Raw genomic sequence first — 26407 nt, forward strand, 5'->3', positions numbered from 1 at the left:
ATTCAACATAACTATCCTTTCTCACTGTTGAGAGAAAAAAATGTGAATATACATTATCTGTAGTCAATGTACAATGCTAATTAGATGACAACCTAAGGTGTCAGTTTTTTTTTTTTTTTAAAACAACAATTTACTTTCAAAATATAGCAGCAGTTAAGACAGCTCTTTAGATCTTATATTTTCTCTCACTGGGACTGAACTACAGATTCTGGGCAGTGTTTGTAGCAAGTTCCAAATGGTCTGAATTAGGAGGGTCTGATTACACTTGGCCTATTTTAGTTAGTTTTAAAGTTAGATTTTAAAGAAAGGTGAAAATAAATAACGTAGTATGGGCAATAGTAAACAGTGACTACATATAGTTGCTGATCTCAGAATTCAACACAAAATGGGGTTTTCTTTGACATTTACCAGACATCACAGATAACTACCAGAACATCACATAAGTTTATTTCAGATGTAACAGCAATGTTAAAATCAACAAGTTTAAATCTTAACTGCACCAAGTAAACTTAGCCATTTAAGTATTTTTAAAGTTATTCCCTCCAAAAAACTGAGGGAGCTTTTCTTTTCCACCCCACATACCATGGTTTCCCAATAGTTCTGTTTTTGGAGGACTTTCAATTGATGAATAAACTGCTTTGGGGGTATTTCAGAACTTCTTTCCCCAAATGAAAACTAATCTGGACAAATTATATATTGCATAGATTACTCAGCAGATTCTTTTCTTTAGAACCTCAATGCAACTACCATACAGTATAATTTTTAACCTATTTGCCCCACAGAAAAAACTATCTGTCCTGAAAAAAATGATGGATATATCCTGTGATCTTCCAGTTAAAAGAATTGTTTTACCTCACTGATAATTTTTATCATGTTTCAAAATAACCAACTCAACATGGGACATTATTTCAGTCTTTACTGACCCATAAGCATATGAACTAGTGCCCAGCTTCTACCTTTTCTACATCCTCCTCCTCCATTAAGTGGATGGAATTAATATAAGTTTGAAGTAGGACAATTATCCCTTTACAAACATTTACAATTTAGGTGAAAGTCATTGACTAGTGTGAAAAAAGAAACACTATGATAGGGAGCCTACACACTCAGTTCAAAATTTTATATTTTTTCCTCCATAAATAACATGTACTTAATTGTCATGAGGCAGCTATTCGGTTTTCAATAACCACATTTAGGGATACATTCATAGGACTGAGTAGATAGTCCAGGTGAAATGGTTATAGAAATAGAGGCAGTGTCATCTCACAAAACTCATTTATATATCAAAATCTATTATGATATCTGGACATTTACAAAAAGGATGAATTCTTCAAACTAATTATGCCTTCTGTAACTCAAGCACTCTTCTCTTGGCAAGAGCAAGCTGAAGCTTATCTATGAAGGTAAAGGTGCTTAATGCTAAATTTTTCTAAGCTTAGACTTGGACTGCTTAATAATCTGACACCCAAGAAACCAGCATAGTCTTTCTACATTTTTACTATCCTAAGATTAGAACCCTATAAACTCATTCTTCAAATATCTTCCTTTTCTATATTATTCTTGGCACTCAACTAAGACTGTTGAAGTCTACTATACCTTGTACTTTCACATTCTCAAATAAGAACTTAAGATCATAAAATGTGCATAAGCATCATGTAAAATAATTTTGTCACTCAACATATTTGGAGAGATGAGACTTTTATGCCAGAATTTACATAAGAGGATAAATATTATGAATCAATCTTCCTTTCAAAGTCAAATGAAAATTCAAGCCCTGTGCATTGTTTTAATTAAGTCTAATGAAAACATTTCTTGGGCCACCAGTATTGGCAATCTAGAAAATTTTAAATATTGGAGATGGGACTATGGAGGAAAACATGAAAATTTCAAATGTCTTCTATCTTACAGAAAGTTATCAACCTGTCAAAGCTACTCCCTATGTGCCAGAAAATGATCGGACATAAACCAGTCCCGTCAGTAGAGGAGGTCACAGTGACATTTGCGTTATTAACACTCACTTTTCCAAGAATAGAAGCAATATGTTTAACAATCCCCACTCCCCCAAATCCTTAAACTCAATATCATAGGCACAGAATGTAAGCAAATCTGGGATGTTCTCCAACAGATAAGCAATAGCACAACTATGTTATTCTCAAAAATACTGTCTAGATATTCTTTCCTATATAATCAAATGCTCAGTGGCCACACTTCTAACAGCCTGCATTAGCTGACTTTAAATGAATTTATTGTGTCACAAGTCCATCTAAGCTTCCTTTTAGGTATTTTTAAATATGTCCAAGAGACAATACCTGTTTCAGGTTTATTTAGGGGCATCGATCTATAAGGACATCAACTCCATTTTTTAAGGTTAGACTAACTATTGTGGGTTTACTGAAGAAAAAGGACAGGAGAAAAAAAAAAAGCGAATCACAACAAACCTCTTTAGGTTAGTTAAAGGACTTATCTCTAGCTGGGATATTAAAAAAAATTAATCTCACCAGCCCACACTCTAAAAGTTAATGCCACTAATAACAATCAACAGCAGGAAAAGTAAACCTGCCAACAACCAGCCCACTCATTAGCAAAAAAGCAGTTTAACTCAAATACTGAGACCAAAGTATAACACTACCTACCCAAACTGTCCCACCCACCCTCAGCCGCCAGCAAGGAAGGAAGAAATAACTGCTGAACAGAACAAAATAAGCTTAGTATTTCTTACAAGGATAACAATGGTCCAACTCCTGAGATAATACTCAGAAGGACAAAAGGTGGAGTGAAGGCAATGTACAGGGATTAGTATCCCACAAACAGTCTTGAAACATCCAAAGTACCACAAGCACACTAAACTTGTCTATGAATTAGAGGACAGGATATTGCTGCTGCTTCTTTTTGTCCTTTGAAATATACAATACTTTGTAGACTCTGCCCTTCAATGTGAAAGCAGGACACTTAAGGAAAAAGAAATTGACACCCCAATTTTGAGACCATATATCTTAACTGTGAAACTAAACAGATCTATACCTTTTCCTTCCTACAATCAAAACACCTCACAAAAATAGGAAAACTAAAACAACCCAAACATGATTAATTTTCAAAGTCCTTGAAAGTTTAAAACTTTTAGCGAAAGGGAAGGAAGGAAAAGAGGAAAAACAAGAATAAGGAAGGGGGAAGGCTTTAAAAGAAAGAGGGGGGAAAAAAATCAATGGGCCTCTCTTTTATTTGGCGACAAGCAAGTGCAAGAAAGTTCATTTGTAACTTGTTCAGTTGTCTGTCTTTTGCACATCTGCGTTCTGGCCAGAAGGGACTTTGAGGTTTTTCTGCAGCACATGAGCATCTGCAGGCTCTATTCTCTTATAGTAGTTCTTCTTTGTCTCAATAATCTCAAAGCCAAACTTCCTGTAGAAGTCAATTGCAGACTCATTGCTGATCTGGACATGCCTGAGATATAACAGGGCAACAGAAAAAAATAAATAAAAATAAATTAAGATTCCATCAGCTTTTATCTGTCCTTCACAGATAGCTTCAAATTGGTTGGCACTGGAATACCGCAGATATTTTAGATTCTCTTTAGTAATCAACAAAGATTTAGGTATTCATTTCAGGGAAACTTTTGATAACAAATTTACACTTCTAACTCTTAACATTTGCAAGACAGCTGGCTGAGATTAGGAAATGCAGGAATAGTGCTTACTCTTAAAATCAATCAAGATTGGGGGAGGGAATAGCTCAGTGGTAGAATGCATGCTTAGCATGCATGAGGTCCTGGGTTCAATCCCCAGTACCTCAGTTAAAATAAATAAACCTAATTACCTCCCCTCCACCCCCACCAAATCAATCAATCAATCAATCAGTCAGTCAGTCAGTCAGTCAAGGTTAAAGTACCCTAGCTATCATAACATTTTGTATTGTAAGGGGAGAAAGATTCCTGTAATAACACATAAAAAACAAACAAAAGACTAGGGTCTCAAATGCTTGAATATATCCTCCTTCTGACTGATAAAAAACATGCTAGATTTTGATAGTAAATAATTTGTGCTTCCTCAATTACTCCTCAAAAGAGCATTATATAATTTACTCTCTCCTCTGCCAAAGTGAAAACGAGAATAATCTTAGTATCTGTACTTTAAAGACTCCACAGTTGTGATCTCAGCCTTGGCTCTGAGGTCTCTTAAGATCCAAGTACAGATCAGCTAGGTACTCTCTGACTTTGACTATTAAATTCTACTACTAACTGAGCATGTCACTGAGCCTTGAGCAGAACTCAGAGAGTGCAAACAGATGGCATGAGAAAAGTAATATTAATGGTATTAATTTCTCAAATGATGAAGACTTGAATTTTAATCTTGGTTTCACATCTGTGAGTTTGGAGCTCCCACTCCAACGTAATAAAGCAAAACGAGAATGTTTATCTCCCAGGCTCCTTGTCTATTATTAAACCAAAACAAAATAAACTTCTAACTACTACTTCTATGGTATTTCCAAAAGACAATGAAATGAGTGACTGGATTTTAGATTTTCTTGTAAAACTTTTCATTGCCAATTTATTAAATTCTTTAGATAAGAAGATTAAATATGACTTTACTTACAGATAGATGTTGTCAAAAGTGCCATCTTTTTCACAGATGTTTAAGACATGATTTAACATTTTAGTTCCTATTAACAAGACAAAGAAGTAAGTAATCTCATAAAAATCAATCTTTAAATTATATACATCCAACCCCCACCTTGACACTTACTGAGTCCTAATAGAATCTGAGGTAAACACTAAACATCCTGAATTTCCAAAATTGTTCTCTCTACATTACCTACTGTGTTTCAAACTGGTAGCAGAAAAGCAATCTTTATATACAGCCCTTCCAGGAAGAAGGAAAACAGAAAAGGCAAAAAGGATATTAATAACAAATATATAAAGGGCTTTCGATTGAATTACGTTAACAAATAAACAGTTCTTTTTCACCTTATTTTACAAGTAATTCAGTATCCCTTTCCCAATATTCCTAGAAGAGACAGTTTGACTTACTGGGTCAGAAACTGTAGCAATGTACTTATGTTTCTTTGAAGAAAAAAATAAAAACAGGGACAAAAACACAAACAATTTTACCTATTCCTAGCCTTCGGTATGGTGCCAGACATCCTAGCGTCATGATGTAAAGTCTCTTCTGGTTCTGTGAATGATCCACCCTACAGCATACTGCACCTACTGCAATGTCATTGAAATAGGCTGCCATGGAAAATATAAAGATACAAAGTTCAACAGACAAAATGACACTTTTTGTTGATTTTTTTCCCCTCCCTTTCTATAAGGACTAAATTGTTGCTATCAGCATTAAATTTTATCAGCTACTTTGAACATCAGTAAGCCTCAAAAATATCCCATACCTTAAGAATTTAAGCCTCCTCTAGAGTAAAGTTAAATATGTGAAAATACAGACATAGCCTAAATAAGAAAAGATATTTAGCATTTCCTTTTAAAATTCAAGTATGTTATCTTGATTTTTCTCAGAACTTGGTCAGCCCTATTTTCTCACTTGTTGTAAAACTAGGAGATTACATCAGTTAACTGTTCCCCTCCCCATATTAAAAATTAGAGGTGAAGAACATGAATAAACAATTGAAGGGAAGGGGTGGGGGAAGAAAAACATATCATACCAAGTTTTGCTAGCTCGCCAACCTCCAGCACATCTTTGTAGAACTTGTCATTGTAGCTGACTGGAAAGATGACCTGGTTTAATCTCTTCAACTGTTTAATATTGTGTGGTGTCACATCTCCCAGCTCGATCCGGCTACTGGAACAAACCAAAATGTACTCAATAAAATATAATTAGCTTCATTTGTTAAGATTAACATATTAAAAGGGTACAAAGCCTTTTTTACATGATTGATAAATCCAACCCTTTCTTAAGTGATTTTCTATTCCTATGAAGATTTCCACTTTTAAGCAGATTTTGCCAGTCATTCCATCCAGATTCCAACTCATAGCTCTTATACAATTGTATATATTTAGAGACAAATACAGTAAACAACAATTACTAAGAAGGCCAGAATAATATTTTCCATAAATGGCAAAATTTTCAGAAAAACTTAAAGGTATCTATTACTGATCAAAAAGAGTGACGATACCTAATTGGCAAAAGGGTGGCAAATAAGATTTTCATACTCTGCTGGCAGGGATGAAAACAGATACAGTATCTCTGAAAGACAATCTAGCACTAAGTACTAAAAAAAAGTCTAAAGAGTATACATCTCCTTTTGTCCAACGTATCTCATTCTAGGAATTTATTCTAAGGAAATATCAAAATATGCAAATACCATGCATATCAAATAGAATATACATTTGACACAGGAAACACACACATCAGAGTCACATGGGGTGGTATTCACAATCTAGACTCCTGGATCCCATCCCATACCTTCAGAAGCAGAATCTCTGGAAATGGAACATGGGAATCTGTATTTCAAAAACAAAAAAATCCAAACAACAAACCCCAACCTGAAAACTACTTATCAAGAACACAACAGTAGCATTGTTAAGAAACCATTCTTAATCAAAACAATGGGTTCCATGGGAAAAAATTAAAACTATAAAGTTACAGACTCAGTAACAAAGTCATTTTGCCTACAGAGCTGTCAACAAAAGAAATTAATAGCTCAAGTCAATTTCACTATCATAAGCTAAAGGTTGATCAAAAGTGACAAGACAAACCTAAATAGAATCTACATAATTCTTCTTCCTATTACCATTAGCACTATTATTAGCTACTTATATACATTATTTGCCTTCTTAAAAATTTTAACAGTGGGTGGTAAAAATATTTAAAGAAAATGTCAAATCAAAATAAAAATGAGTTCAAAAATAAGTAAAACAATCTAATGCCAACCAAGCAGCTAGGAAATGATATAGGTTCTACCACTAGGTGCTAGTTCTGGATCAGAATGGTATTAGTCAATAGCAGGGAAACGCAAACAATACAATCTAATTAATCATTTACATCATATGCACATAGATTTTGAAAACTCTCTGTTGGAGAAATGACTAAACAAGAGGGTTAATCATCACACTTTTATAATGGTAAAAAAGAGAAAAAAAAAAAAGAAATAGAAGGATCTGAACGTCCACCAATAGGGGGACTATTAATGAAATAAAGCATGATACATTTATATTATTAGCATAGTAAGATGCTGATATACTGGTTCCTGGGGGAAAAAAGCATATTCCAAACATATATTTATATATATTTCCAACTTTTGTTAATATACACAAAAATGTTTGAAAACATATTAAAAAAATGTGTAGTTAAAACTGTAGATAATTTCCACGTAAGTAAATATGCAGTAACTATGGCCTTTCTCCAGAATATTTGAGAACTAAAATGAATTCTCTTTCTGAGATTCATGTCTTCCTTAACTAGGTTACATCTCATTCACAGAACAACTTCCCTCTTCATTAAGGTACATCCTGGCTTTCTCTTCTTTAAGGCTGAAGTAAACATTTCATCTTAAAATACAGGATTCCTTAAAATATAGGGATCACATCTTACCTAGTCTATTTTTGTTTTTTAAAGAGGATTCCGCCCATTTAGTTAATTAACATAACCATCACCTCACTTCTTATAGCTGGAAGTTTGTATTCTTTTACCAACTTTTCCCTATGTCCCCTACTCTGGCAAGCACTTTTCTACTCTTTCTATGAGTTTGACTCCTTTTTTTTCCCCCCAGATCCCACATGTAAGTGATAACATGCAGTATTTACTTATCTTTCTTTATTTGGCTTATTTCACTTAGTATAATGCTACTTTTTAATTTATTATTGCATCACAAATTGGGTTCAGTAATTTTTAAAAATGTAATATAGCTCATTATATTGATTATACTTAGAACACACCATTTAAAAATTACTCCACTGCACTTAAAAGCCAGTGTCTGACAATAGTCAAGACACAGAAGCAACCTAAATGTTCATCGACATGACTGGATAAAGAAACTGTGGTATATTTATACAGTGGAATACTACTCAGTGATAAAAAAGAATAAAATAATGCCATTTGCAGCAACATGGATGGACCTGGAGATTGTCATTCTAAGTGAAATAAGCCAGAAGGAGAAAGAAAATACCATATATCACTCATATGTGGAATCTAAAAGAAAAAAAAAGGAAAAAGAGGACACTAATGAACTCATCTACAAAATAAAAACAGACTCACAAACATAGTAAACAATTTTATGGTTACCGGGGAAAGGGATAAATTTGAGAGTTTGAGACTTGCAAATGATAACCTCTGTATATAAAAACAGATTAAAAAACAAATTTCTTCTGTATAGCAGGGAACTATATTCAACATCATGTAATAACCTTTAATGAAAAAGAATATGAAAACGAATATATACATATACATGCATGACTGGGACATTGTGCTGTGCACCAGAAATTGACACACTGTAACTGACTATATACTTCAATAAAAAATTTTAAAAAACTGATCAATAAATAAACTAAGAAATTTTTAAAAAAGCCAATGTCTGTATTTTAAGAATGACTGAAAAATTACATTATGAAATCTAATAGTAAAACAATAAAGGAAAACTTAACAATCTAGGAAGTTAAGCTTCTAAATTATAAGTGAAAGAACTTGTTTTTTTTAAAGGTTTAAGAATAATTTCTAGGAAATTACCATGTTTCAAGTATATTTACAGTTTTTTAAAGGACCACAACCAGGTTATTTCTTGATTTCATACAGAAGGTGTGGTAGACTGAAACTAATAAAAGTTAAGTACTAAAAAAGTTTCCATTAAGGGTGGGCAGATCAAGACTAAATATAGAACACAATATTGAATCTTTAGGGAATAAATAGCTTAATCTTTCCCGCCTAATTAAAAAGAAGTATGTCTTGATTAAAAAAAAAAGTCCAACACCATAGAAATGAGTTAGATGTACTTAGTCTTCTAATATCCTTTTATGTACATATATACAGATATTTTAAATTTGAATATTGTTTGGTAGCCATTTAAGAAAGAAATTTATCAAGTTTGATTATTAACAGACTGTCAGCCTGTGCTAGAAACATAATTTCAAAATGTCTATTAAATATAACTTTGTCAGCAAAATTCGCCTTCAAATACAGTTTAACTTTTGTGAACATGATATGTCTGATTGAAATGGAACACTTCTGTAATCCTGATCACTTAGCTCCAAATTATTTTAAGATGTGGATATTCTAAATATATCAGAGTAATATCATCAACTTGTAAATATAATTCAGCAAAGAACAGGCAGTATCAAAGGCATAAACATAGAGGGCTATGTAGAAATGTCAACTAAATGAGAACATCACTTGACTGTAAACAACCAAAAAGCTTTTAAAAGTTAAAAGAACTTGATTAGAAAATTAAATAGAGATTTTAAAAATTCTACCCGTGGATCTAAAATTTTCTAGAGTTCTTAAGAACATAATAGTTGCCTATTCAAAGCATAAGTCAGTTGTACTTCAATAGATATTTGAGCAGCTATGAGTTAACACATGGAATGCAAAGGAGTTCCTACCTAGCAGGAAATAGGGGTACACATAATGCAAAGAACAAAAATAATACTATAATGGAAGTAACTGTAGAAAAAGTAGTGAAGGATGAATAGGAGTTTGTTATGTGGGAGGGCAAGAATTTCAATCTAAGGGAAGGGTAGAACAGGAACAAAATAGCAATCATGTGTTCCTGAAACTAGAGGCAGTTTGATATGGTAAAACAAAGTATGCCTTGTGTAAATGTGGAAACTGGGGCTGGAGAAGAAGGAGAACCAATTTCATGCTACATGTTACTTTCTTACTTCCTTTAAGTCTCTTCAAATGATACTTAAGAAGTCTTAAGACCATACGTATTTGAAAATGTTTTAAGTTGATGAATCTATCCTTTTATCATTTTGCAATGTCTCTCTTTTTGCTGTAATATTCCCTGCCTTAAAAGTCTACTTTGTTCATCAATACAGACATACCATTTTCTTCTAAATAATGTTGTATGGTGTATCTTCTACCATCTTTTTACTTTAAATGTCTGTGTCCTTATATGTAAAGTGTGTCTTTTTCATAGAGATCATCATGTTAAGTGAAGTAAGTCACACAGAAAGACAAACATCATGTATCACTTATATGTGGAACCTAAATAAAGATACAAACTTTATTTACAAACCAGAAATACACTCACAGACATAGAAAACAAACTATGGTTACCAAAGGGGACAGGGGAGGTGGAGAGATAAATTAGGAGTTTGGGATTAACCGATACTTACTACTGTATATAAAATAGATAAACAAAAAAGATCTACTGTACAAGAAGGATCTACTCTATAGCACAAGGAACTATTCAATTTCTTGTAATCAGCTGTAATGGAAAAGAATCTGGAAATGTATTTATATATGTATGGATATGTACAACTCAACTGCTCTCCTGTACACCTGAAACTAACATTGTAAATCAACTACACTTCAATAAAAGAAAAAAAAAATTTAAAGTACATCTTTTTGTAAACAGCATATGCTTAGAGTATTGTTCTTTTAGTGTGACAGAGTATTTAGTCTGTTCAGATTTAATGTAATTATTGGTTGCATTCTATTCAAGTCTACCAGCTTGTAGGTTTCTATTTGTACCAACTATTAGATGTTCCTTTATTTTCCAGCCTTTTGGGGGATCGATTTTCCTTCTTAGCTTAGAAAAAAAACTTTTAATAGTTTATATAAAATTAAATTCACTTTTTTAGGTGGAGAGTTCTGAGTTTTGACAACTATGGATAATCACACCTAACTACCACGATTATCAAGATACAGAATGGCTCTATCACCCCAATAATCACCCACATGACCCTCTGTAGTTCAGCTCTACCACCATTCCCAGGCAGCCATTAATCTGTTTTCTCATTCCCGATAGTTTTGCCTTTTCAAGAATATCACATAAACAGAATCACACAATACACAGCCATTTGCTAGGCTTGTTTCATTCAGCATAATGCTTTGAGATTCACCACACTGTTGTATCAACATTCATTCCTTGTTATTGCTCCATTGTATGGCTGTACCATGGTTTATCTTTTGGTTGAAGGGCATTTGGGTTATTTCCAGTTTTTGGAGATTATGAATAAAGTTGCTATAAACAAATTTCTGCATAGGTTCTTGGGTAAACATAAGTTTTTCTTTCTCTTGAGTAAATACCTAGGAGAGTTAAGAAACTTTCAGTTGCTCTGCATCTAAACCAGCATTTGGCACTAGCAACTTTTTAAATTTATGCCATTCTAATAGGTGTATAGTGACATTTCACTATGGTTTTCATTTGCATATCCCTAAAAAATGATGAACATCTTTTCATGTACTTTTCTGCCACCCATATATCTTCTTTGGTAAAGGAGCTCTTGAAATCTTTCGCCCATTTAAAAACGAAACAAAACAAAACAAAACAAAACAAAACCAAAACAAAACAAAAACACCCTTGGTTCTCTTATTACAGTATACTATGAATACATGTCCTTTGTAAGATAAGCACCGAGCTATACCGTCCCGACTGCATGTGGGGTTTTTTTTTGGTGGGGGGTGTAATTAGGTTTAGTTATCTATTTTTTTCTCTTTGAAGTACTGTGGATTGAACCCAGGACATTGTGCATGATAGGCATGCGCTCCACCACTGGGCTATATACCCTCCCCCTTGTACTTTTTAAGCTATGTATGTCGCAAAGGATTTCTCCCAGTCTGTGTGACTTTTTTTCCTTTCTTAATAGTGTTTTTTAAACAGAAGTTATACATTTTGATGAATTTCTTTTGAGGATCATGCTTTTCAAGGTCATATCTAAGAAATCTTTGCCTAAGCCAAGGTCACTAACATTTAGATTTTTGTTTTCTTCTACAAGTTTTACTACATTTAGGTGTATACGCCTCCACCCCTTATATCCCTCTCATTGATTTTTCTCTTAAATGGCCTCTTGAGGTATGATTTATAAACTATAAAATTCACCTGTTTTAGAATATGAAAATGAATTTATGTATATTCATGTATGACTGAAGCATTGTTCTATATACCAGAAATGGACCCAACATTGTAAACTGACTATACCTCAATAATTAACAAAATTCATCTGTTTTAATTGTACAATTCAATGGCTTTAGACTATTTACAAAGTTGCACAACCATCACTTCAATTAACCTGTAGAACACTCACATTATACCCTAAAATCCCTTGCAAACATCTGAGACAAATCCCCTTTCTTACTCTAAGCTGGCCAATCTACCTTCTATAGACTTATCATTTCTGAACATTTCATACAATATATGTGATTTCTTGAACTAGACTCCTTTCACTCGGCATGTTTTTGCGGTTCATCCATGTTGCAATTTGTGTCAGTAGCTGAATAGTATTCCACTATATGAATATACTACATTTTGTTTATCCATTCATCACTTGATGGACATTTTAACTGTATTTACTTTGAGATTATAAATAATGCTGCTATGAATACTGCATACAAGTCTATGTGCAGACGTGCTTCAGTTTTTTTTTTTTTCTAGTAGATAGCTAGAAGTGGGACTGCTGGGTTGTATGGCAAATATGTTTTACTTTTTAAAGAAACTGCCTTGGTAGACAGAATAACGGCCCCCAAAGTATGTTCATGTTCTCATCCCAGGAACCTTTATTAATATATTATTTTATATGGAAAATGGACTTTGCAGACGTTATTAAGACCTTGAGATGGGAAAATTTCCCAAACTTCGTGGGTGGACCCGCTGTAATCGCACAGGTCCTTAGGAGTCAGAGATGATGATGTGATAAAAGCAGAGACGAGAGATTAAAAGATGCTATGCCGCTGACTTTGAAGACAAAAAGGGTCATGAACCAAGGAATGCAAAGCAATCTGTAGAAGCTGAAAAGGCAAAGAAACAGTTTATCATCTAGAGACTCTAGAAGAAACAATCCTGTTGTATCAATTTCCTAGGGCTGCCTTAACAAATTACCACAAACTCAGTGGCTTAAAACAACAGAAATGCATTCTAAGTTTTGGAGGCTGGAAGTCCAAAATCAGAATGTCAGCAGAGCCATGCTCTCTAGGCTCTGGAGCAGAATCTTTCCTTGCCTTTGTCAGCTTCTGGTGGCCTCAGGTGTTTCTTGGCTTGTGGCAGCCTAACTCTAATGTCTGCCTTTATCTTCACATGGTCTTCTGTGTGTATATGTTTATGCTCTCTTATTCTTATAAGGACATTAGTCATTGGATTTAGGCCCACCCTAATTGAGTATGATCTCATCTTTATTACATTTGCCAAGATCCTATTCCTAAATAAGGTTACACACTGAGGTTCCAGGTAGACATCAATCAGGTAGGCTATACCTACCTTGATTTTAGCATAGTGAAATCCATTTCAGACTTTTGATCTCAAGAACTAAGATAATATGTCCGTGTTGTTTAAGCCACTAAACTTGTAGTAATTTGTTACAGCAGTAACGGAAAACTAATACATTGCTAAACTATTTCCCAAAGTGGCCACATCATTTACATTCCCACTAGTAATATATTAGGGTTCCAGTTTCTCCACATCCTCACCAATGCTTTTTATTGAATGTCTGTTTACAGCTATTCTAAGTGGTGTGAAGTGATAATTTCACTGGATTTGCATTTCTCTGACTAATGATGCTAAAACATCTTTCCATATGATCATTAGCAATTTATGTATCTTCTCTGGTGAAACGTCTATTTAAATCTTTTGCCTATGGTCTAGGCCTGGGAATAAACCTAGAATTTTTGTTAAGTCATTAAGAAAATTCTCATTTTAAAATTGAATTGCTTATCTTATTGAGTTGCAAGGTTCTTTACATATTCTGGATACAAGTCCTTTGTCAGGTATATAATTTACAACTATTTTTTCCCAATTTGTGGCTTGTCTTTTCATTTTCTTAACAGTGTACCATACTACTGTAGGTTGTTACTAATAGGGGAAACTGGGAACTATCTGTACTGTCTTCACAAATATAAATCTAAAACCATAACTAGAACTATTCTGAAGTAAATTTGTTTTTTTTTTAAAGGAAGAACTGTCAGATTAAGAGATGGTGAGACATTTCAGCCAACTGCAACATGAGGACCTTTATAGATTCCGATTTAACAAACCTATTTTAAAAACACATCTGTAAGACATATGAGAAAAACCAAATACAGACCAGGTATCAGATCACAATATGGCATTAGGTGTAACAGTACTGTAGTTATTTATGATATTACCTTTAATACTAAAACTCAAGAGTAGAAAGCACTTGAAGACTCATTTATTCTTTACTATCTGAAAGAACATAAGGAGGATAGAGCTTCAAACCTTTAACAAACTACAACTTCTCTATTTCCAGCTGTACCAAACTTTCAGTTTATAGAAGGGAAGCTGAATGAGATGAGAATAAGCCTTCCATACTGATACAGACCTAATCTTCTAAAGTCAGCAGTCTCTAGCCTGTCTTTGTCTTTGGTGTAAATGGCTACATGTCGTGACTTGTGTTCCTAACTGAAACTACAATGTCCCTTGATATCCACTGGGGACTGGTTCCAGTACCCCTTGACGTACCCAAATCCATAGATGTTCAAGGCCCTTATGTAAAATCGCATAGTACAGTTGGCTCTCCATATGATACTGTCAAACGCTTTTTAGAATGATCATTTTAAAAAAATGCATTTATGTAACAGTTTAAATGCCACCTAATGTGACTGGATGCAATGCTGCCATTAAGTAGATACAAATAATTAGCAGAGAGAATGAACATGGACCTTTTACATTAAGTTAATTTGCAAGGAAAGAATTCCCTTTTGTAACATCGCTTTAATAGTTGTTTCCTGGAATAGAAATAAATAATGTACAATGTACATCCTCTGATTATGGGAACACATCACATTACCAAGAATGTCTGCAGTGAGAACATGTGAAAACAGAACTATTAATACTTGAATTTTAGGGGTAAAAGAGTATGAGCCCATAAAGGTGTCTGAGAAACAACTGTCAACAGAGTAGGGGAAAAATCTGGGGTAGTAGTGTTGTGAAAGTCAAGAATGGGTTCCAAACTTGGCTATATGGCAGAATCACTTTGCCAGTTAAAATTTCAGATTCCTACATTCTACCTTGGACTCTTTACTTTTATAATAAGCATGTTACTTTTACCACACAAATTTAACACCTACTCAAATTAATAAACTTCCCACTGCATGTGTGTAGATTTCTAAGTCCAAGGGGTCTGATGAGGGACATAGAGACTAAAGATGGGCATAGACAAGTGGAAGAGACCACTGGAAAAAATATGCTATATGATCAGGGTGGATTTCACATAAAAACGTTAAACATCTCCCTTATGCAAGCAGTACAGTATGTTATACTATAGCTTTAATGTGTGTAACATAGTACTGAGGAACTGACTCAAACTGGCCCGACTCTGAAGCTGCCTTTAAATCACTACACTGACTGCTTGCTTCAGATAAGATTTCAATATAATTTAACAATATAGACTATCTTAATTTATCAGTTTAAGACCTCTACTCTATAGATAAGCTCCAAATTCCTGGCCTAAAGGTTAAATCAGCTGTGTGGCCACACAAATTTGACTCAATAGTTTTTTGCTTTTTCAAGTTAAGTTGGTTGCTAATATTTAAATCAGAAGACTTTACACAGTCTACATTTCTTATCTTATTTTACTCATTTACCTTTGTCTGCTTAGTCCCAGGTTCCTGTTGGCACTAGAGTTCACAACCCTAACTAAAAAACTGAAGACAGTAGTTGTTAAAGAAACTAAGTCATTCTCTTAGCTCAAGTAAACGCATGTGACATTTCATTTTCCTTGTTTTTCAAATCTGTAAGAAACCCCAATGCATCTTCATACCAAAGTTTTTAGATAGAGGATCTAAAAGAGAGGGTCAGGCTGACATAGCAGAAGTATGCATAGAAATATGAACCAAGTCTTTAGATCTGGAAAACACAGCTACTTGCCTCCTACTTTAGGGAGCCCATTAATTTGTGTCAGCATCACAACATTGGTCTGTTACTGAGTGGAATCTCATATAGTCTTAGCACTTACAATATGGTAGTAGGTTTATAAGAACCTTTGGCTTATAAAACAAGCAGTGTGATAAAATGAGGTAATGCTTGTTAAGTATTTAGCACAGCAATATCAGCTAATAAGCACTCAAATGTTCCTAGCTTTCAAAAGTAACATCAATTATGGCCACAACTGTAAAAACTATATTTAGTAGCAATATTCTGAAAGGCCACAAGATGGAGATATGACTACACTAAAGTGGGTCTTTTTATACAAAGTATGAATTTTAAAGTAGTTATATAGCAAAAAGAGAAAATGATGTACAGAAAAAGCTTGAAGCTTTTACACTTTAGATGGGTATTTAAGTGCACCTTGGTACAAAATTTTAGTTCCTTGGTCACTTGTTATGATGAATGTTTGATCTGGAAGGGATCTTAGAAGCCACTGGTTCTACTCCCTTTCATTTCAGATGATGGAATGGAGACAGATGTGCCTGGAGTTATACGACAATTATCAATAAAGCCAGAATCAGGCCTTTGTGAATTCCCACTATGGTGCATTATCAGCCACATTATATGACTTCCTTCAAAAGAGTCTTCTTTACTCCTCAAGGTTAGGAGAGAGAAATACCTAACCCAGAACACTTACCTAAGGTGTACTGATAAAAGGTATCTGTATAAAATCTAAAGTCTTTTAGCAAGGATCAAAGCATGTCCAGGGTCCTTTAATAAAAAATTTCAAGAGGCTTAGAGGATAGATTATTTTTTTTCCTAGCTAGCAGTAATCTGGTTCTAAATACTTGCCTTCAAGCAAATTGCATGAAAGAGTTATACCTCTAAAGTATAAATTCCTTCAACCTAAAAGTAAGCCTACTCAGTGTTTATCAAAGCACAGCTTAAATATTAACTGCTCATGAGGCCTTAACCTGCCATCTTGCTGATTTCCACCTCATCTGAACTATGGTACATAGTAGTACTCTTCCATGGCACAGAACCTCTGCACTGACGAAGTGTTTATTTTCAATCTTACCTCTTCTATCAAACTACAAGACTTAGGAAAGGACCTCAAATGTTTCAAGGAACTAACTTACTTTAAGTAAATCCAAGAATCTCTAGGCCTTTACTATAACTGAAAAACTCTCACCTCATCTATATTTTAGAGCAGAGTTTCTCAATCCTTGTACTATTGATATTTGGGGCTGGATAATTCTTTGTTGTAAGGGGCTTTCTGGAGCACCGTGGGATGTTCAGCAGGACCTCTAGCTTTATCCACTAGATTCCAGGAACCATCTCACCCCATTGTGACAACTAAAAACATCTCCAGGTATTATCAGATGTCTGGAGTGGGGTGATGGGAGGTGTGCTACTCGTTGAGAGTCACTGTTCTAGTGGTTTAGCAGGTATCAAAAAAAAAAAAGTGGTGGTGAGTCAATCATTTCTCCAAGCTACATGACTGCCAAGTATTAGGTGTGTAAAAATCTCAGCAATTATTTGACTGGGTACCAGAAGTGCTAAATACACACAAGGACAAAATATACTCAAGGCTATACCCTAAAAAGAATAAAATTACTCTGAAAAATTTTTTCCCATGTTCAGTATGTTCAATTAAGAGAACTCTTTCCCAGCTTTGGCTTTTCCCCTACTATCAGCTAGGTGTTAATGTTTTTACTTCCAAATCTCTGAATTCAAGCACATATTCCCAATTGCTTACTGGGTATCTCTGTAGGAATCTCAAATTCAACACAACAAGAACAAAACTCATTATTCTCTATCAGAAATTAGAACATCTACCTCTATTCTCTACCTTGATGAATAGCCTCATGATTCATCCAATACAAAAATTTAGTTTTAGATGTACTCTTATATCCCATTTTAATCCCTATTAATTCTGCCTCCCAAATATCTTCATAACCTGCTCCTATATCCTCTGTCTTAGCAGTATGGTTCAGGCCATCATTTCAACCCAAATTGTAATAGCCTAATGAAGGGGATTAAGACTAGATCCAAGGAGACAAAGCCATCACAATGCAGTCAGAATAATCCTTCTAAAACACAAATCTGACCACTTTACTTCTCAGCTTAAAATCTTCCAAAAATTGCACACGATCTACAAAGTAAAATTCACTTGGCCCTTCATCACCTAGCTGTGGCCCCTGGCCTAGGTGTCTTCCCTCCCTCTCCCTCCCACATTGTTTTTTGGCCATATAAAACTACTCAAACCCCTAGAACCAACCAAGCTTTATTTCCTTCTTCACCCACCTATGTGTCTGTTTTATACTATACTTATTGATACATCAGTAGACTATGGATCCTATCTGAGAGCTGTTATGAGGATTACACAAGAATCATTGCCTCGCACATAGTAGGTACTTAACAGTGGAGGACAATACATAGCTATAAAAAAAGTAAAAGTGGCATGAAGGGGAAGGATGGGAGAGCAGGTCTCAAAAAGCAGACACAAGAGCAAAATGAAGAAAGCAGCTTAAAAGAGAACAATTCATACATGATTTCAAAGTTTTATTTCTTGGTATCATAGAAAGCTAGAGCTGATAGAAACCAAGGATGGCAAACATGTGGCACACATGCCATTAGTAATTAATGACATAACCTTTTTTATTATTATTTTTTTGCAGTCTGAGAACTCATCAAAGCTTTCATCAGATTAAACACAATACTGATAAGACACTATCCACAGATTAGAACTGACACAAAAACTTGAATCTTTGGCCTTTCCCATTCAGATTCAAGTTGTTCTCTTTAAAGACAAAGAAATAAAGGCCCAGAAGTCAAGGAACTTATTAGTGACTCTACTGATAATTATTATTGGTGGCACACTGAACTATAAAATGTGGTTATTTCAGTTCAAATGTTTTGCCTTATAAGTCTCCTTTTTGAAGATAAATTATAGAACAAATAATACACTATACAGACTGTGGGTAGGGGGAACGCAATATATCTTTAAACATACTTTAGTTTTCTGGAAAGAAAAATAAGAAATGTTTAAAATGCTCCCAAGTACAAAATATTTTTCTTGCTTACCCTAGTTTAACAAGCTCTACATATAAATAATATTCTTTCTAATGATTTGGGTCCTATACTGGCACCACTGACAGTACTTACTAAAATTTGAAAGTCTCAATCCCATTTTCTAAAGTACATTTTGTGTTGATAAATGCTGGAGAGGGTGTGTAGAAAAGGGAACTCTCCTACACTGCTGGTGGGAATGCAGTTTGGTGCAGCCACTGTGGAAAGCTGTATGGAGATTTTGCAAAAAAACTAGGAATAGACTTGCCATATGACCCAGGAATCCCACTCCTGGGCATATATCCAGAAGGAACCCTAATTCAAAAAGACACCAGCACCCCAATGTTCACAGCAAAACTATTTACAATAGCCAAGACATGGAAACAGCCTAAATGTCCACCAACAGATGACTGGATAAAGAAGTTGTGGTATATTTATACAATGGAATACTATTCAGCCATAAAAATGACAACATAATGCCATTTGCAGCAACATGGATGTCCCTGGAGAATGTCATTCTAAGTGAAGTAAGCCAGAAAGAGAAAGAAAAATACTGTATGATATCACTCATATATGGAATCTTAAAAAAAAAGACAAACAAATAAAAACAGAAACAGACTCATAGACATAGAATACAAACTTGTGGTTGCCAGGGGAGAGGGAGTGGGAAGGAACAGAAAGGGAGTTCGAAATTTGTGGATACTGACAGGTATATATAAAATAGATAAACAAGTTTATACTGCATAGCACAGGGAAATACATACAAGATCTTGTGGTAGCTCACAGTGAAAAAGAATGTAACAATAAATATATGTATGTTTATGCATGACTGAAAAATTGTGCTCTGCACCAGAAATTGACACAACATTGTAAACTGACTATAACTCAATAAAAAACAAAAAAAGAACGTTTTGTGTTCTGTAATTTGAAGTCAAAAAGCAATCAGTAATCGAATTAAAAACCGGGAAGTTATGTAAGTAAGTTACATCACAAAAACATAAAAATGGCCAGCAAAAGTGGGAAATGTCCAACTTCACCAAGTAATCAATAAGAAAGAAAGAAACAGAAGGAAAGAGAAGGACCATTTATCACCTGATCAGGACAGTAAAACTAGAGTTAAGGCTATATGTGTATTATGTCCTCTAAACCAACTTGAAAAGAAATTGTTACTTCTATCATTTGTAGAAATACTCAATGTATGCCACTTATCCTAGACAAAGGTAACTTATACCACCCATGACTAGAATGACAGCCACAATGTCTTCCTCCATTTCCTTGAGGTTTCTGCAAGTTCAGCCCTTGGAAAAGAGTACACTCTCAAAATTGCTACTGTCTTTCTGGAGGTCAACTGGAAACAAATATCAGAGCTTTAAAAATGTCAGTACCTTCTGATCCAAAAAATTCACCTCTAGTGAATTATCCAAAATAATTTAGGATGTGTATCAAGTAGTTTTATATACAAGCATTCACTACAGCTCTATCAAGGACTGAGACAAGAAACCTGAACTTGGAAAACAAGGTTTTTCCCTTAAGAACCGTTTCAGCAGTGACAGGGGTACGATACAGGGTGTACCAGCTCAGGCAAGGCAACTATATACTTCTAATCCCCTCCCCAGACAAGATGACTGGATTACAGTATTTTAATCTAAAAACAGGAGTGGTCTCAGAATCCTTTACCACAGAGATATAAACAGCCACACCTTATATTTACCATCTGGGAACTAGATCCTAAGGAAGGAGATTATGTTTTAGACAAATTTGGTTTTTTCAGGGTCTAGCACAGCACAATCTAAGAGAAATATAATTTGAGTTACATAATTAAAATTTTTTTAGTATCTATAGTAATAAAGACAAAATAAAACACATGAAATCATGGCAAAACGTAATCAGAATTTAAATTAATGTTTTATCTTTAAAAAATCTTTTTTTCACACTAAGTCTTTAAATCCAGTGTGCATTACACTTACGGCACATCTCAATTCAGATGCTAATTTTCCTTCGAAATATTTTATCTGTACTTCCATTTCATAAAATTCATAGTAGGTTCACATACCCAAGTTGTTCCAAACATACATAAAATCATCAGTTTTAAATATTAACTTAAAATTTTAATTCAGTTTCTCATTAACACAAGACACATTTCAACTGCTCAATAGCCAAATGTAGCTAGTCACTACTGTATTGGACAGGACAGGACTAACATTTTGCCAAAAAGGTAGGCACTGAATGGCATATGGGAGATGATGGAAAAGAAAAACACAAGAAAAAGCAGTGTTTAATGATAGCACAATAATAATTTTGTAGTTATTAAACTATAATCCATACAATTCTCACTTCCATGAAGAAAAAAATGTTTCTATTGGTTACTACTGGTATCCTAATGGTTTTTGTAGTCTGTGCTTTTTTTTCCTTTCAAACACATAAAACTTTACTTAAAATATGAGTTTAATAAATGCAAAGTCATACCACATGACAGGAAGGGGAAACAATTTTATAAATCCGTCTAGCTTCTCTCAAGTTCACTGGTAAATTAAACAAGTTAAATTAAAATTTCAATGTGACTTTTTTTCTAAACTTAACAAAAATCATTCCAGAAAACACCTGAAAGAATAAACAGTTGAAAATAATTGAGAAATTTTTGAAACTAATGATGAGGATTTGTTATTAAATACTTGGACAAAATATCTGTTGTGTGTATATAATAACATGTAACCAAAATTTATAATATGGAAAAAAACCTTTTATGACTTAATAATGAAAAAGCAACCCAATTTAAACATGGACAATGATTTAAACAAAGACTTCACAAAGGGATATGGATAATAAACACATGAAAAGATGTTCAACAGCGGTTGCCATTTGGTAAATGCAAAATAAAACCACAATGAGGTATCACTACTCACATACTAGGATAGTTAAAACTTTAAGAGACTGACAATATCAAGTGTTTGCAAGTGTGTGGAACAATCAGAACTGATGTGCAAAATGGTGAAAGCACTTGTGCTTTAAAAAAAAAAAAGAAAACAGGGGCGGGGGGAGGGGATAGAGACAGGCACTCAGTGGTAGAGTGCCTGCTTAGCATGCATGAGGTCCTAGGTTCAATCCCCAGTACCTCCATCAAAAAAAAAGTAAATAAAAAATTTAAAAAAAGAAAAAGAAAAAAGGACAGCCATTTAAATAATTGAGAAGGTATATCTTTTCAGTTGGCACAAAGCTGGAAGCCATAGCTAATACTGGGAAGAGAAAATTAGGAGTCAAAAGGATTTCCACAGGCCAAAATAGACAATATAGCTATTAGTTTGGTCTGGCAAAAGTACTGGCTTTGAAAGATAATTCTTTAGACGGGTGGCCTTTAAAAATCTTTTCCAACCCACAAATTCTTTATTATACTTTGTTTTGTTTAGAACTTTACCAAGAGCTGTCCACAATCTGGGGAAGAAATTACAACACTGATGGCAACAAAGCATTACTCACCAAGGCACACATCTGAATTGGTAGTAAATGTATTTTCTAAATTATACAATGATTTTATTTATAGACAGATGCAAACATCTTATGATCTGTGGTGTAGATGTACTTGCTTATTTGCATATTGAAATAGGTATCTTATTACAATTTACTTTCCTTTTATTTCTCCTTTATATTAGTTAGGACATAAATTTTTTAAAATTGTGGTACAGATAGATTATATCTTACACGAATTCATCTCAACATAGCAAGGGGACAAAACAAAGTGTTTGTTAAAGTCCACTATCTTAATTAACATCCCACAAATTACTGGATTCACAGAAGCAACACGTATGAATTGCAGGTTTACTGAATTTCCTGAATCCACTTCAGCCTCACTAGCCTTTTCAGTTTTTCCTGAAAAAAAAAAAAAACAAAACCCAAAACCAAAACCAACACTTTTTTATTGAAGTAGAAAATACACATGGTAAAGAGCACAAATCTTGTCACAGCTCAATGATTTTTAACATATGTATACACCCGGGTAAATCAATGCCCAAGGTAAAGATACTTCACAAAACTCCCTTGCGTCCCTTCCCAGTCCATAAACATTTCACTTACTGTTCTATACTATATTATTGCTGTTTACTTTCCTATCTTTACTTTGTTCATATGTATTCACATCTTGTTAAAGACATTTTCATTAGAACTAGTTTACATCTCTTTACTACAATTGAAGGGGAAGTGGATTCAGTTTTACTTTATATTATATTGACTAATTACATTGCCATCTCAGTCATGGCTGTGTATGACATACCTTCTTGTTTGAATATAACCTTTCCCAGAGAGGAACAACAGATAAAAATAATCAGCTTACCATCCACAAATTCAACCTACAACGTCCCTGGTTCATAAAAACAAGCAACCTCAGTAAAAAGGAAGTAACATCTTGTAATATATCCCAAATTTCTAGACCATGCATATAAATACATGCAGCAATTAATAACTGGAAATTTATCTACTACGGAGGAAAGGCAAATACATGCCAATATCATGGAATGTCCCACTGCTACTAATAAAAACTAAAAATATGAAGAAAAAGCAGGTAAAATGGTAAGTTTTTAAAGTTTCAGAATGGTAGACAATATATGCAACAATGTAAATATTTAAACAGCAGACTAATTCAGAGCCAGGAGTTCTGCATGTTTCCAATTTTAGATATTTCTATTCAACTTAAACTTCAGTTAGCTAAATATATGAAATAAACACAGCAAATAAAATTTCATACAAAAACCACATAATCAGGACCACTTATGTTTCATTTTCACGGGCCTTTACAAATCAAGAGTCAGGACTGGTAACACTGACGACCTTGTTCGGGGTGATACAGAGCTTGAACTCAAGGAACTTAAAATCTTTTAAATAACATCCACTGTCTTCATTTGTTCAGTGTCTTAAGGACAAGACTTACAACTGGAAAAAATTTTTAAGTCCCATCTTAACTAGGATTTAGTTCATCTGTGAAGTTAAAGGGACTATTCCTGCAAAATCATCTTGGAAGTTTACCATTAAGAACATAATCTTAAATTCCCAATCGTAAGAGGTGATAGGAACTAGTCTAAAGGACTCTATATTTTAGGCATAGTTGTTAGCATAAGGCACAGATTCAATAACTATAAATTTCCACTAAATTCGGCAATTATTCATTTTTGAAGATTTGTCTCTATCAGGTTGTTACATATAAACAACCAATTTAAATAAAAAGATAATTGCCTCATGAATATATCAACAGAAGGTAGACTGTGAATAATACTGCTTCTTGACCCCACTCCTATTACCAAGTTAGTACCAAGAAGAACATTGCGTCGTAGACAGACTGAGCTAGATCAAAGATATGGGATCTAAACATTCCGAATAATTTAAGTTCCTCCTCTTTAAATCTATGCACAATCTCAACACCAGTAACTCTTCAGCCTCATTTTTATCACTTTAACAAAGACAAATGAGTACTGAGTGCCAATGAGAATACAAAAACAAGTAAGAAACTGCATCTATACTCAAGGAGGAAAAAAAAAAAACTCGCCAAATTATACTGGATCATATATAAAATAGCCAAACTTCCTAGATCATGATTTAAGTGCAGCACATACTTCCCATATCCCTCAATTAATATCCTGATAGGAACTCTTTAGAACTTGATGTAGAATAAAGCAGGTACTGTGAAAATTTCTTCATGATTTCTAAACTTTAACACAAAACACGCAATTCAACATCACAGTGAATTTCCAGTATTTAAAGCAAAATCAGAGTAAAAGAATCACGTTACAAACATTAGGTCAAATTCAACTTTCTTGGACCTCTTCTGCGACCTCACTCACACATACACACCCAGGCAATATTCAGACCCTTGTTTTAGGCAATATGTGATTACTTCGAACACTGACTTTTATTTCATTCTCAAAAGGGCTGCTGAATAGTTTGAAAAGCTTCACTAACTCAAAACACAGTTACAATTCTTTAACTGACTTGGTATAACAGCAAAAAACTCAGCCATCTCAAAAAGCTTTTAACATTGGTAAGATTCCATTTCTTTCTCTAAGGAGGGTAAAGGCAAGCTCTAAAATGGCTAATTTAGTCAATATTTTACAACACCATGTTATGTAAATAATACCTTAACAGTACGTAATTCAATAGTAAGGTGACATTTTATCCAAATGGAACAGTCGAACCAAAATAATCCCCAACTGTATCCAAAAGGAAACGTGTGAAAGAATATAAACTTTACCAAACACCTGAAGAAAGCTTCATAGTAACCAAGGACCACCTTGAGGCACAGGGGCAATAGTGAACTGCTGGAGCAACAGCTCCACCTACTGATCAACAATACTTCCTTAAACATTTTGGCACACCCCAAGTCTACAGTGCTCACGCTCTCCCCCTCCTCCACTCGCTCTGACCCAACCCAAATCCAGTTGAGTCACTAGCTCTTAATACTCATCTCCTCGCTCTTTATTCCAATTCCTTCTCCGTCCAGAAGGTTCTGTACGGCTTCCAAGTGTGAATAAACCCGAAAAGTGTCAAAGACCACAGTTCTCAGTGTTGAGCCTGGATCTGAAGAGGACAACCAGCCCGCTCCACTTGGAGTGGCGGGCTGGGGGTGGCTCTACTGTCTGCTCTCCTCCGGGGTAGGAGGCCCCACGCATCTAACGAGAGCTTTTCCCCGCGGCCCAATCCGCTGCTGGTCTCCACTCAACCCGCACTCGTCCTCCGAGCCCAAATCTTGGGTTCCCCGGTCGTGCCTCAGCTGGCCCTTCAGCCCGCCAACAGCCGGAGTCGAGCCTCCGCCCCCTCAGTGAGCAGAGGAGCCCAGAAACCTCCCTCCGCCGGGTCTTCGCCCAGTCTCTCCCTTCCTTCGCAGCCCCTCTCCCCCGCCAGTCGGGCCCTGCCCGGCTGCCCTTCCTCACCCTTTCATCTTCCCCGCCTGCTGAGGCCGTTGTTACCACCGATATCAACGCCGTTGTCGTCGCCGCCCTGAGCTCTCCGCGCCCTCAGCTCGGGCCACTCAACCCCACCAGCCGGCCTCCTCGCCTCGAGCAGGGAGCTGAGAGAGTGACGGAGGCCGCGAAAGTCGAGCGCGGCCCTGCGTCTCCGGAGGGGGCGGGGGTGTCTCCTGCCGCCGCGCTGGGGCCGCCGCTTCTCCACACGTGCACACGGGGCACTTGCCTCCCGCCTGCCGCCGCCGCAGCCAGCCAGACCCGCTGCCGCGCTGTGACCTTTCACCCCGCCCCCTCTGCGCGCCGGCGCGTCGGCCGCCTCGCGCGCAGCCGCACTGCAGGCCTCCGCGCACCCTTCCCCCTCCATCTCAGGACCTCCATCTTTCTACTGGGTTCGGCCCTCTGGCGTCATCTTC

General features: G+C 35.3%; 1 protein-coding gene across 2 annotated transcripts; it reads right to left on the minus strand.

Moving 5' to 3' along the window:
- Positions 1-425: 425 nt before the first annotated feature.
- NAA50 (N-alpha-acetyltransferase 50, NatE catalytic subunit) lies at positions 426-26286 on the minus strand. Of its 2 annotated transcripts, none has more exons than XM_010970817.3 (5): positions 25962-26286; positions 5647-5780; positions 5099-5218; positions 4584-4650; positions 426-3435 (listed from the first exon to the last, which is right to left on the minus strand). In XM_010970817.3, the coding sequence occupies exons 1-5, from the start codon at positions 25967-25969 to the stop codon at positions 3258-3260; spliced, it is 507 nt and encodes a 168-aa protein (XP_010969119.1). In that variant the 5' UTR covers positions 25970-26286; the 3' UTR covers positions 426-3257. The 2 variants fall into 2 exon arrangements, with proteins under 2 accessions (XP_010969119.1, XP_010969118.1); XM_010970816.3 differs by having other exon boundaries at positions 5647-5783.
- Positions 26287-26407: the final 121 nt, after the last annotated feature.

This window comes from Camelus bactrianus, chromosome 1 (genome assembly GCF_048773025.1).
Source record: "Camelus bactrianus isolate YW-2024 breed Bactrian camel chromosome 1, ASM4877302v1, whole genome shotgun sequence".
NCBI lineage: Eukaryota > Metazoa > Chordata > Mammalia > Artiodactyla > Camelidae > Camelus > Camelus bactrianus.

Coding starts and splice junctions, on each gene's coding strand:
- NAA50 (XM_010970816.3), bottom strand. Junction 4,651..5,098: donor ATACCGAAGGCTAGGAATAG/GTAAAATTGTTT, acceptor TCTTGTTAATAG/GAACTAAAATGTTAAATCAT. Junction 3,436..4,583: donor ACTTTTGACAACATCTATCT/GTAAGTAAAGTC, acceptor GTTATATCTCAG/GCATGTCCAGATCAGCAATG.